Source organism: Microtus pennsylvanicus, chromosome 6 (genome assembly GCF_037038515.1).
Source record: "Microtus pennsylvanicus isolate mMicPen1 chromosome 6, mMicPen1.hap1, whole genome shotgun sequence".
Classification (NCBI taxonomy): Eukaryota; Metazoa; Chordata; class Mammalia; order Rodentia; family Cricetidae; genus Microtus; species Microtus pennsylvanicus.
In genome coordinates, this window is record NC_134584.1 from 95,434,966 (window position 1) to 95,447,355 (window position 12,390).

The following is a 12,390-nucleotide window of genomic DNA, read 5'->3' on the forward strand; positions in this document are numbered from 1 at the left end:
AGAGAGAGAGAGAGAGAGAGAGAGAGAGAGAGAGAGAGGCTCCAAGTCTTAGAACATTCTGGCCAAGGGCTATAATCTGTTTTTCCCTTTTTTGAAAAAAAAATAAATTAAAATATATGCACATGCTTTTTATTAGTATAGATACCTTAGACAAAACTGTAATCTTAGAAGGAGGTCCACACTATTATATCAACAGTGAATTTCTGACAGAAGCAAACTGAGCACCATAATTATAAACAGAAAGACTATGCTGGAGGACAGTGGACGTTAGCTAAGGGTGTACAATGTATCTGAGAAGTTCTTCAGCCTCATCCTCTCCCCCCTCCTCCTCGAGCTCCTGCTCATCAGCGGTGGCATCCTGGTACTGCTGGTACTCAGACACCAGGTCGTTCATGTTGTTCTCTGCCTCTGTGAACTCCATCTCATCCATGCCTTCACCCGTGTACCAGTGCAGGAAGGCCTTGCACCCGAACGTGGCAGTGAACTGCTCCGAGATGCACTAGAACAGCTCCTGGATGGCGGTGCTGTTGCCAATGAAGGTGGCAGACATCTTGAGGCCCCCAGGAGGGATGTTACACACGGCCATCTTGACTTTGTTGGGGATCCACTCCACAAAGTAGCTGCTGTTCTTGTTCTGCACATTGAACACCTGCTTGTCTACCTCCTTCATGGACATGCGGCTACGGAAGATGGCAGACACGGTCAGGTAGCGACTATGGGGCAGGTCACAGGCAGCCATCATATTCTTGAAGTCGAACATCTGCTGAGTGAGCTCAGGCACTGTCAGGACTCGGTACTGCTGGCTGCCCCTGCTGGTCAGGGCTGCGAAGCCTGGCATGAAGAAGTGCAGGCGTGGGAAGGGCACCATGTTCACAGCCAGCTTGTGCAGATCTGCATTCAGCTGGCCTAGGAAGCGCAGGCAGGTGGTCACCCCTGCTCATGGTGGCTGACACCAGGTGGTTGAGGTAACCATATGTGGGTGTGGTCAGCTTGAGGGTGCGGAAGCAGATGTTACACAGGGCCTTGTTGTCAATGGAATAGGTTTCAGTTCTGTTCTCCACCAGCTGACACACGGAAAGGGTGACATTATAGGGCTCCACCATGGTGACAGACCCCTTGGTAAGGGCATGACACTGAAGGTGTTCATTATGTGGACTCGGTACTCCTCTCGGATCTTGCTGATGAACAGGGTCCCCATGACTGAGCCTGTGCCTCCCCCCAGTGAGTGGGTCAGCTGGAAGCCCTGGAGACAGTCACAGCTACAGACTCCTTCCTCACTACATCCAGGACGGAGCCCACCAGCTCAGCACCCTCTGTACAGTGGCCCCTTTGCCCAGTTATTTCCTGCACCACTCTGACCAAACCCAAAGTTGTCTGGCCTGAAGATCTGGCCAAAGGGTCCTGACCTCACTGAGTCCATGGTGCCCGGCTCCGGGTCCACCAGGATGGTCTGAGGTACATATTTGTGGCCAGCAGCTTCGTTGTAGTACACATTGATTCTCTCCAGCTGCAAGTCACTGTCACCATGGTAACTGCCAATGGGGTTGATGCCACGCTCATCGCTTATCATCTCCCACAATTTAGGGCCAATCTGGCTGCTGCACTGGCCTGCCTGAATGCGCACTGTCTCAGGCATGGCGCTGGCCCTCGGAGCAGTGGTGGATTGAGGGATAAGGAGCAACAAGACCTCAAGGGCTGGAATCTGAAGGCTCAGATTCATCCCTAATGGAGGTGGGGGTAATGTGGGGGGGGGCTGAGATGTGTGTGGGTGTGCGTGGGAGGGGGAGGTGAGGAGGGATGATGACTTCCGCAGATGAGGATCTTAGTCGTGACCGGGAAGCCCACACTGGTTTTCTAGTGTCCTTTCAGGATTTCAGGACCCTGAGGTCTCCTTGTGGGGTGTCTCCGCTAGCACTGTTCACAGTGTGTGGTTCTCCCAAGGGGAAGTCTTCAGCCTCTGTCTGAAATTCACACCCTCAGGGACCATTGTTCTAACCACAGGGCACACGGCTGGAGCTCCAACTTGGTGAGCCTGAGGCAAAATTCTTGCAGGGAAGTAGAGACCAGGCTGAGACCGTCCATTGGTTGGGAAAGTTTCCTGTTGATCCTAATACAGGCGTTTGCACCTTGACTTAATTATCTCTGTAATTAGCATCATTTCAGCTACGAAGGCTTAGGTGTTGAAAGGGATTAAGATCAAAGTCTCCTCCATATGTGGAGTCTGAGAAGCCCCAAGTAGAACTGGAAAAACCCCGGAGAGTTGGATTTCCCACCCCAAAGTCTCCTCCAAGTCAGCCCTCCTGAGGAACCAAAGCAGGTCCAGTCGGAGAGGCAGAGAAGGAAAGCAGAAGATGGAGAAGGTCTGCACTGTGCACATGCTCCGTGATGGACAAAAGAGCTCTGCCTCCCTCTAACAGCTGCTTCCCCTTCCTCGTGCCAGAGATGAAGGTCAACATGCCTTACCTGTGTTGTTCACATATGGTGGGAGTCTAACATTTGAGTTCACAGCCCATGTCTCTGCATTGGTGTTAAATCGGCCGCCTCAGTCCCTTATCCCAAGCCATGCTGAGACAACCAGGTCAGAATGAAGTCATCAAATCTGATTGTCATTCACTTACTTCTTAGAAAAGATCACAGACAGCCAATAGGGCAGAGTGGTAGGGAAAACCAATCCAGTTCTGTAGATGCTGCTCCCTTTACTGTCTTGATACCTAACACCAGTCACAGCGGGTGCTCCTGTCAGATGCCTATCTGCAGACACAGCCCTGGGCACCACATGTCCCTCTGTGGATATATCCTTTGGCACCAGACGTCCCTCTGCAGACCTATCCCTGGGCACACTTGGAGTAGCCCACTGGGCAGCAGACATAGCAGCCTGAGAAAGAAGAGCAAGGGAGAAGGGAGGCCATGCTTACCCCTCTAGGAAGTATTTGTTCCTTGTTTATTAATTTATGAGCAGGGTCTGACATAGCCTATTTCGGACAAGAACTCATGATCCTCCTGCCCCGACCTCCCAGGTAGGGATATGAATGACATGCAGTAGCATCATGCTGCAATGAGGAGACATTTTTTTTTTTTTTTTTTGAATTTTCGAGACAGGGTTTCTCCGTAGCTTTTTTGGTTCCTGTCCTGGAACTAGCTCTTGTAGACCAGGCTGGCCCCGAACTCCCAGAGATCCACCTGCCTCTGCCTCCCGAGTGCTGGGATTAAAGGCGTGCGCCACCACCGCCCGGCAATGAGGAGACATTTTAATGAAGACCTGGGCTCTGATTCCCCTGAGAGTCCAGATGTGGTCTTTAGGGTTTGCATCCCAATGGAGAAAGGCTGCTTAGTTTTGGGACTAAAGACAGTGCAGAAATCTAGAGTAGGAACAGAAAGGCCTTCAAGGATTAAAGACAGTCAGTGTCCCAACTCAGAACAACAGTGGATTCCCTGCCAATCTGGTCCTTAGCCCCAGATCTCTAAACCAGGCCCCTTCCCTCTGTCTGCAGGAGGTAGCCTTTAGTCTTTGAAGCTGCAGGTGCCTGAGCAGCTGCAGGGGCTGCCTGTGGGGTAGAGAAAGAAGCAGTGAGATAGAGACCCAGGCAGGAGCCAGGAAACAACCCCTGAGGCCAGCACTCACAGCTGCACCTGTCTGGGCCTTGCTCTTCCTGTTCCAGACTGAACACACAGAAGCATGCCACTGGGCCCCTTTCTCAGGTGGTTTTCCTGCTGGGAAAGAAAGCAAGATGCTCCAGCCACGGTGGGTGCAGACAGGTGGTGATGGACAGATGAGAATCCACTCTTTCCTCCTCAGAAATGAGAGCCTTGAGAGAAGAAAGAGGATAGGAAAGTTGATAAGCTCCAAAGTTTGGTGAAGCTGATGAGAGAAAAAAGAGAAAGACAGAGAGAGACAGAGAGAGAGAGAGAGAGAGAGAGAGAGAGCGAGCTAGCAAGACATAGTAAGGAGTCCACTTTATTCAGATATGAAAATGTGTCCACTGAAGTCACTTACTAGAGTGGCACTGGAGCAGCTGGGTCCATTTCCAATGAAACTGAGTTGAAATCCAATGGAACCAGCACAAAATCAGGATTCTGGGAGGAACTTGGAAGCCCAGGAACCTGCCTGCTCACTTTATACACGAGGCCACCGTGGATGTGCAACAGTCCTGCCCTGACGTTGCCCTCACATCTCAGCTGGCCTGTAGGTGCAGTGAGGACCCACTCTTCTGCTCCCTCATTGCAGAAGGACAAACTCTCGTATTAACCCACAAAGGAAAAGTCACACACGCAAGAGCCAGACCAGCATGACAGTGATTTAGGATATGACCCGAGGTCTTCATACCCCCAAAGGCACCTCCTCAACCTTCTATCCACTCCAGGTCTGGGTGTAGCCAGCAGCACCTGGCCAGTTCAGCGATGTCCTTGAAAGGAGAAGGGGTGTCCCGGGGGGGCGGAGATATGAACTCTGGACCCCAATTCCTGAATTTTAACAAGACTAGATGGGCAAGGTGGCCCTGCCTTCAGGAGATTTACCAGAAAGCAAGCAGTGGACAAAATGAGTCCACTCAGTTCAGAACATAAGTTGTGACCTCCTCTGGCTCAGTCACGTGGCAGCTGGGAACTGAGCATCCTAAGGCCTTACACCATGCTGGAAGTCCTAAGTAACCATTTGAGAAGGCTCAGGTCCCACTGGGCGGTGAGTTAGGACAGAATAAGACTGGAAGCTTCCATATTTGCACTGGGCCCATTGAAATCCACAGCACTCTTCCCAGCACAGGTGAACTGTGACCTTCATCACACAACTAGTTGAGCTGAGTGTGAGCTTCTTCCCAGCTGCAGTCTCTGCTTGCAGAGTGCACCTGGCCAGGATGTTCCTTCTGAGCTGGCCCCTGGGCAGTTGGCAGGAGGCAGGGTTTTGAACTCAGCTCTAATCTGTGTGCAGTCATTCAGCTTCTTTGTGTGGTTCTAGCAAATTCGACAGTGGAGGTGGTGGGGGTGTTTGCTGATGTCACCTTGGCTTCTAATACATTGCCTGTCTTTGTCCCCGCCTCTGTCTTTGGTCTCTTTTCTATTGTATCCAATAAGAGAAGACACAGTCCTTTGTCTCTGTCCTACATTGTCCATGCAGTAGATACACAAGCAGAGCTTCTTGGCCTAAAACTATAGCAACGAGCCCTTCCCGGTCCATAGACAGTTTTTTTTTTTTTATGCAAAGCACTTCATTTAGAGTCAGAAGATTATATGCATGGGCAGCTGCCTCCAATCCCTGATCATGCCGCTGGGATTTGAAAGAGAAAATTCATCCTGACTTTGTAACAAATTTACACCTAAGTCCCAGCAGAGGAGGCCTACCAGGGAGTGTTCCCGTGCTGCTGGGCTCTATCCCTGAGCTCCTTCCTGATCTCTGGGCAGTGCAGCTCCAGATATATGCACACAGTCACTCCATGAGCAGCAGTGAGGAGTGGTTACATTAGATTCCCTGAGTCTTCATAAGTTTATTGTTTTCCTGTGGAATCTTCAATATCTGGTTTTCAAACTCTTAGATTTTTTTTTTTTTTACCAATAGTAGCATTTGAGAAACATCAGGCTTGAGGTGCATAGAAAATAATAACTGTAGGGGCAAGGTATGTGGCTCAATGAGTAAAGTGCTTGCTGCTCAACCTTGAGGACCTGAGTTTGAATCCCCAGCTCCTACATGAAAAGCCAGGAGTGGTGGTACAAGTTTGTCACCCCAGTGTTGAGCTGAAAATGGGTGGAGTAAGCTGGGGACCCAGAATAGCTGGACACCCAGCCTGGCAGAAATAAAACAAGTTCTAAATTCAACAGAGATCTTATCTCAAAAAGTAAGGGGGACACTGGGGGGATGGTGACAGAGGCCTTTAATCCCGGCACTAAGGAAGCAGAAGCTGGTGGATCTCTATAAGATTGAGGCCAACCTGGTCTACAGAGTTTCCAGACTGAGTCCTATGCTACACAGAAAAACCCTGTCTCGATAAAAAAGTAAGAAAGGAAGAAAGAAAGAAAGAAAGAAAGAAAGAGAGAGAGAGAAAGAGAGAGAGAAAAAGGTGTAGAGTGCTCTCTGGCCTCTGGCCTCCACATTCACCAAAAGCCCTTTTGTGTGTATACATCCACACAAATACCCAAGCACATGTATGTGCACACACGCAGCAAATGTGCATCTACAATCAAACACACACAAGCACATGTGTGTACATAAACACACACACACACCCCTAAAGTGAAAACAAACTATTAAGAACCTCTAAGGATGAGATATCTGTGTGGTTGGTGTCCCAATTTGTGAGCACCTTTATTCTGAGATAGGGTCACATGTAGCTCAGCCTCTTTTGAATGCGGACCATCCTGCTCTTACTTCTTAATGCTGGGATTACAGGCTGAGCCACACCTGATTCTACATCACATTTAAGTGGCCTGGGAGCACAGTTAATCTTGTAATATAAGGTCCTTGGGAAACTGAGGCAGGGGAACCAAAACTTCAAGGCCAGGCTGGGCTGGAAATTCTAGACGAACCTAAGAAACTTGTTGAGATCTGGTGTCAATGCCAACATCAAAGACCGTCTAACATCTGTTCACCAAGAGAAAAAAAAAGGTTCACTGTGAAGACCCAGTGTTTCTCTCAGAACTCTCCATTCCTATGTAACCCACAGTGTGAGCTTAAACTGGATTAGAAAGAAAATGTGAATAAAGGATTGAGCCATTTCTGTGCCGTGAGGGTGGGATTCTAAGTATCTATACACATACACACCATACACACAGATACATAGACATAACCCGAGACACAGCTGCTGTTTTCTTTTGAGAGGAAGCTCATGACATAATTTGACTTTACCCTAACACACTTCTCCTTCCTTTGGGGCTGGGGTTGAAGAGGTTAAGGGACAAGAACCAGATCCCTGTCCTATCAAGTTCATCTGTCATCCAGTTCCTTATTTCTAAGTCACACACAAAAAAATCAGAGTTAGAATCAAATTGGCTGTTTATTCACATATTTCACAGAAAAAGGAGGTTTAGTTATCAGTGTAGTGCTGTCTGAGAAACTCCGGGTTGGTCCACACTGTTTGCACCTCAGACCTTCGCTGTCCTCTGTCCTCCCATCAGGCACAGCACGTGCACTTGTTAGAAGCCCCTTTGCAGGGACAACCCTGGGCACACTTGGAGCAGCCCACAGGGCAGCAGGAGCAGCAGCCTGTAAGCGAAGGAGAGGAAGAGGTCAGAGCTGGTGTCCTAGGCCCTCCTGTCACACAGGCCCTGCTGAAGACCTGCTTCTTGTCCAACAAGATGGGGGAGGGGTTGTCTTAGAAGAGCTCTGCCTAGAGCTACTACAATGGTCCTGGGAGCTGTAGGGCATAGTGCTTGGAGAAAGAGCTGAACTGCCCTGGGCAGCAAAGGACATTTCTCAGAGCCAGCTCTGTGTGTGTTCCAGCTGAACCTTAGCCCCCACCCCAGCTCTTCCCCACTCACTCTTCCTGCAGGAGGTGCACTTGCAGTCTTTGCAGCCACAGGAGCTGGAGCAGGTGCAGGAGCTGCCTGCGGAGGAGAAAAAGACAGCAGAGAAGAGAGAGTCATGCAGTGTCCCAGCAGGGCCAACACCATGTGCCCAGCTCAGTTCACTAAATCCTATTAAGACTCAAGGAAGCCTAGTCTCCTCACAGGGCAGGGCTTGAGTCTTTAATTCCTGAGTCTCAATGATCCTTCACTTCTCTTCTTGTCTAGACAATTTATAATACGTTCAATAATGCCAGGGCCCAACCAAGATGCCCCCACTACCTGGGTGATCAGGAGCCAGACATTTGTGCGACTAAATACCGCCTGCAGCCCTGACAAAGCAGCTGTTCTGACAATATTCATACTCCAAGGATAGAAGAAGGTGCTTGCAAAGGGGAACACTAAAATGAACTACTCTGAATCTACAACTAAAGCTGCTATTCCCACCACTACTCTGGACTACATCTCCATGACTACAGGAATCCTGTCTGAGATCCTTACTGGCAATTTAAACAGCAAGAACTGGGTGTCTCTTACCAGTGGAGCAGGCACAGTTGGGGTCCATTCCAAGATCTGGTGAAGGTGGAGCTACAGAGCAAGGAACTAGGAGGCAGTCGGGCTGCTGGAAGTCATGGTGCTCCCTAGCAGGCAGCTGCTTTCTTATAGTCCTGGGACCGGTCCGGGTGCAGAGTTGGCACCCAGCCATCAGTTGCACTTGTCTCTGATGAGTCACACGAAGTCATGCACCCTAACTGCTGAGCTCTGATGAGCTGTGGAGCATGGTCCCTGCTGTCACCTGCATGGAGTCCTCCTGCATTGTCTGTCTCTCCCACACCAGCCATACAGCACATTTGGCCATGTTTCTCTTTTGTACCACCTAAGGCAGGTGTGGGGATCTGTTCATGATCCTCCTGCATCGACCTCCCAGGTTGGAATATGAATGATGTGCCTACAGTACTATGCTGCAATGAGGGGGCATTTTAATGAAGACCTGAGCACTGACTGCCCTGAGATCCCAGATATGAACTTTAGGGTTTGGTACCTAAGAATAGTGCAGAAATGTTGGAGTGGGAGCAGAATGGTCTTCAGTGTTGTCAGCCAATGTCAACCGATGTCAGCACAATGGAATTGACAGTCAATGTCAGCAACCAGTTTCAGCTGAATGGAAGCTTGAAAAGATTCAAGGTGAGATGAAGCTAATGAGAGAGAGAGAGAGAGAGAGAGAGACAGAGACAGAGAGAGACAGAGAGAGAGAGACAGAGAGAGAGAGGAGAGAAGAGAGAGGAGAGAGAGAGAGAGGAGAGAGAGAGAGAGAGGAGAGAGAGAGAGAGGAGAGAGAGAGAGAGAACATGAACCAGCAATTGGCTTCTGAGAGAGAGAGAGAGAACCAGCAACACATGGCAAGGAGCCCACTTTATTCAGAAATGGAAATGTGTCCACTGAAGACCTTTACCAGTGTGGCACTGGAGCAGTTGGGTCCATTTCCCATGACAATGAGTTGGGATCCAATGGAACCAGCACAAAGTCAGGCTTTAGGAGGCACATGGAAGCCCAGGAACCTGCCTGCTCACTTTATACTTAAGGCCACCATGTGTGTGCATATATTGTGTGTAGACGTTGCCCCCACATCTCAGCTGGCCTGTAGCTCAGCTGTCTGTGCTGTGCAGAACGCACAGTGAGGACCCACTCTTCTGTTCCCTCATTGCAGAAGGGCACACAAACTCTCGTATTAACCCACAAAGGAAAAGTCACACCTGCAAGAGCCAGTTCAGCATGACAGTGATTTAGGATATGACCCGAGGTTTTCATTCGACAAAAGGTTCCTCCTCAGCCTTCTATCTACCCTAGAGCCACCCCGGGTATGCACAGATCTCTGGGTGCAGCCAGCAGCACCTGACCAATGATGTCCTGGAAGGGAGAAAGTTAGTGTGTGTGTGTGTGGGATATGAACTCTATACCTCAGTCCTTGAATTTTAACAAAGCTAGACAGCCTTCAGTAGCTCAACCAGAAAGTAAGCAGAAAACAAAGTGAATTCACTCAGTTCAAAACACAAGATGTGACCTCTTCGGCCTCAGGCCCGGTCTGTACTGAGAATTCTAAGGCCCATTCCAGGTATCAAACACTAGGCTGAAAACCTAAGCAACATTTAGAAGAGGTTGAGCCCCCTCCTCCCCCCACCCCCCTCCCCCCGGTGGCCTTAGGAAAGAAGAAGCCTGGCAGCTTCCAGGTCTGTACTGGGCCAGGTGCAATGGCCCCGCCTCCTGGCAGCAGCAGTGACCCGGTGCCCACAGTCACACTAGGGGGTGTGTCTGAGCTGAGTGCAATCTTCCAGATGAGCGCAGTCCCTGAGTGCAGAGTGCACACGGAGCAGGTGTTTCTTGTGGGGACTTCCTCAAACAGCCCGCAGGAGGTGGAGTTTTGCACTCAGCTCTTAGCTGTGTGCAATCATTCCAGCGTCTGCTGGCCTGTTCTAGCAAATTCGCTGGGCATCCCCTCCCTCTTAGATTTCCAAGAACCTAGTCGGGAACAATTCCCACACTCAGCCCTGCACTATGGAGGTCCCTTTGGTTATCAAAGTCTCTTTACCTTATCTGGAGACGCAAGTGTGACTTGGAGAAATGTTTATTGATGTCACCCTTGTTTCTACCACGGGGCCCGTCTTTGTCCCCGCCCCTGTCTTTGGTTTCATTTCCCTTGTACCCAGTGAGAGGACAGACACAGGACTTTGTCTCTCTCTGTCTTCCACTTTCCATGCAACAGATAAACAAAATGTGTTCGTGGCTAAAAATAGCCAGTGAGCCCTCCGCAGTCCACGCTAAGCACTTCGTTTAGAGTCAGGTGATTCCATGAGTGCGCAACTTCCTCCAATCTCTGGTCATGCCGCTGGAATTTGAAAGTGGAAATTCATCCTGACTTTGCAAGGAGCTTGCACTCAGTCCCAGCAATGAAGCCCTCCCGGGGGGGGGGGGGGGGGGGGAGTGTTCCAGTGCTGCTGGGCTCTATCCCTGAGTTCCTTCCTGATCTCTGGGCAGTGCAGCTCCAGATGTATGCACACAGTCACTCCATGAGCAGCAGTGAGGAGTGGTTACATTAGATTCCCTGAGTCTTCATATATCTATTGTTTTCCTGTGGAATCTTTAATATCTGGTTTTCAAACTCTTAGAATTCCTTTTTTTTTCTTTCTTTTTTTTTTTTTACCAATAGTACCATTTGTGAAACTTCAGGTTTGAGGTGCATAGAAAATAATGACTGTAGGGGTTAAGTATGTGGCTCAATGAGTAAAGTGCTTGCTGCTCAAGCTTGAGGACCTGAGTTTGAATCCCCAGCTCCTGTATGAAAAGTCAGGAGTGGTGGTCCAAGTCTGTCACCCCAGTGTTGAGCTGAGGGGTTGTGTGAGAGTGGTGGGTAACCAAAATAGCTGGCCATCCACTCTGGAAGAAATAAAGCAAGTTCTAAATTCAGCAACAGATCTTGTCTTAAGTAGTAAGGTCGAAGCTGAGGCAGGGGTGACACAGCTCTTTAATTCCAGCACTAGGGAAGCAGAAGCTGGTGGATCTCTGTGAGTTCACGAACAGCCTGGTCTACAGAGTGAGTCCCGGACAGTTTCCTATGCTACACAAAGATACCCAGTCTTGATTTAAAAAAAAAAAATGTAAATAAAGTCAGTTGTAAAATGATTGAGGAAGATTCCCTATGTCAACCCCGGGCCTCCACATTCACCACAAGCCCATGAATATGTACACACACACACAAATTCCCAAGCACATGTATGTGCATACACACACACATGCACACACAGCACATGTGCATGCACAATCACATACTTGAGCACATGTGTGTGCATATACACACACATATACACAAACATACAAAGTAAAAACAAACTATAAGAACCTCTGGCTGGGTCATGTGTCAACTGGGAACTGAGCATCCTAAGGCCCATGCCAGGAACCTTACACCATGCTGGAAGACTAAGCAACAATTTGAGGAGGCTCAGGTCCCACTGGGTGGTAAGTCAGGACAGAATCAGACTGGCAGCTAACAAATTTGCACTGGGCCCATTGAAATCCAGGACACACTTCGCAGAGCAGATGAACTTGTGACCTTCATCACACTCCTGGGTGTGGCTGAGCTGAGTGCAAGCTTCCCCAGGGTGCAGTCTCTGCTTGCAGAGTGCACCTGGCCTTCTGAGCAGGCCCTTGGGTGGCCCTCAGGAGGCGGGGCTTTGCACTCAGCTCTAATCTGTGTGTAGTCATTCAGCTTCTCTTTCCTGGTCCTAGAAAATTCGGTGGAGGTGGTGGGGGTGTTTGCTGATGTCACCCTTGCTTCTAACACATTGCCTGTCTTTGTGTCGTTCCCCCCCACTCGCCCCTCTGTCTTGGCCTCATTTCTGTTGTATCCAGTAAGAGGAGAGACACAGTCCTTTGTCTTTGTCCACACTGTCCATGCAGCAGATAGACAAGCATGGTTTCTTGGCCTAAAGCTATAGCCAGTGAGCCCTTCCCAGTCCATGGACGGTTTTGATGCAAAGCACTTCATTTAGAATCAGAAGATTATATACATGGGCAACTTCCTCCAATCCCTGATCATGTCGCTGGAATTTGAAAGAAAATTCATCCTGACTTTACATGGAACTTGCACCCAAGTCCCAGCAATGGAACCCTCCCAAAGGGTGGTCTAGTGCTGCTGGGTTCCTTTCCTGGGATCCTTCCTGATCTCTGGGCAGTGCAGTTCCAGATGTATGCACACAGTCACTCGATGAGCAGCTGTGAGGAGTGGAGTGGTTATTTTTGTTTTGTTTTATTTTGTTTTTTGAGACAGGGTTTCTCTGTGGCTTTGGAGCCTGTCCTGGAACTAGCTCTGTAGACCAGGCTGGTCTCGAACTCACAGAGATCCACCTG

General features: G+C 49.4%; 2 protein-coding genes and 1 pseudogene across 2 annotated transcripts in view; 1 reads left to right on the forward strand and 2 right to left on the reverse strand.

The window, feature by feature from the left end:
• Positions 1-12,390, forward strand: part of Bbs2 (Bardet-Biedl syndrome 2) — a 353,246-nt gene that overhangs the window by 230,262 nt on the left and 110,594 nt on the right. The gene's annotated exons all lie outside the window — the stretch shown is intronic.
• Positions 228-1,636, reverse strand: LOC142852943 (tubulin beta-2A chain pseudogene; annotated as a pseudogene).
• On the reverse strand, positions 6,962-8,268 carry LOC142852275 (metallothionein-1-like). Its single transcript, XM_075976897.1, has 3 exons — positions 8,026-8,268; positions 7,465-7,530; positions 6,962-7,189 (listed from the first exon to the last, which is right to left on the reverse strand). Exons 1-3 carry the CDS (start codon positions 8,192-8,194, stop codon positions 7,098-7,100), a joined length of 327 nt encoding a protein of 108 aa, XP_075833012.1. The 5' UTR covers positions 8,195-8,268; the 3' UTR covers positions 6,962-7,097.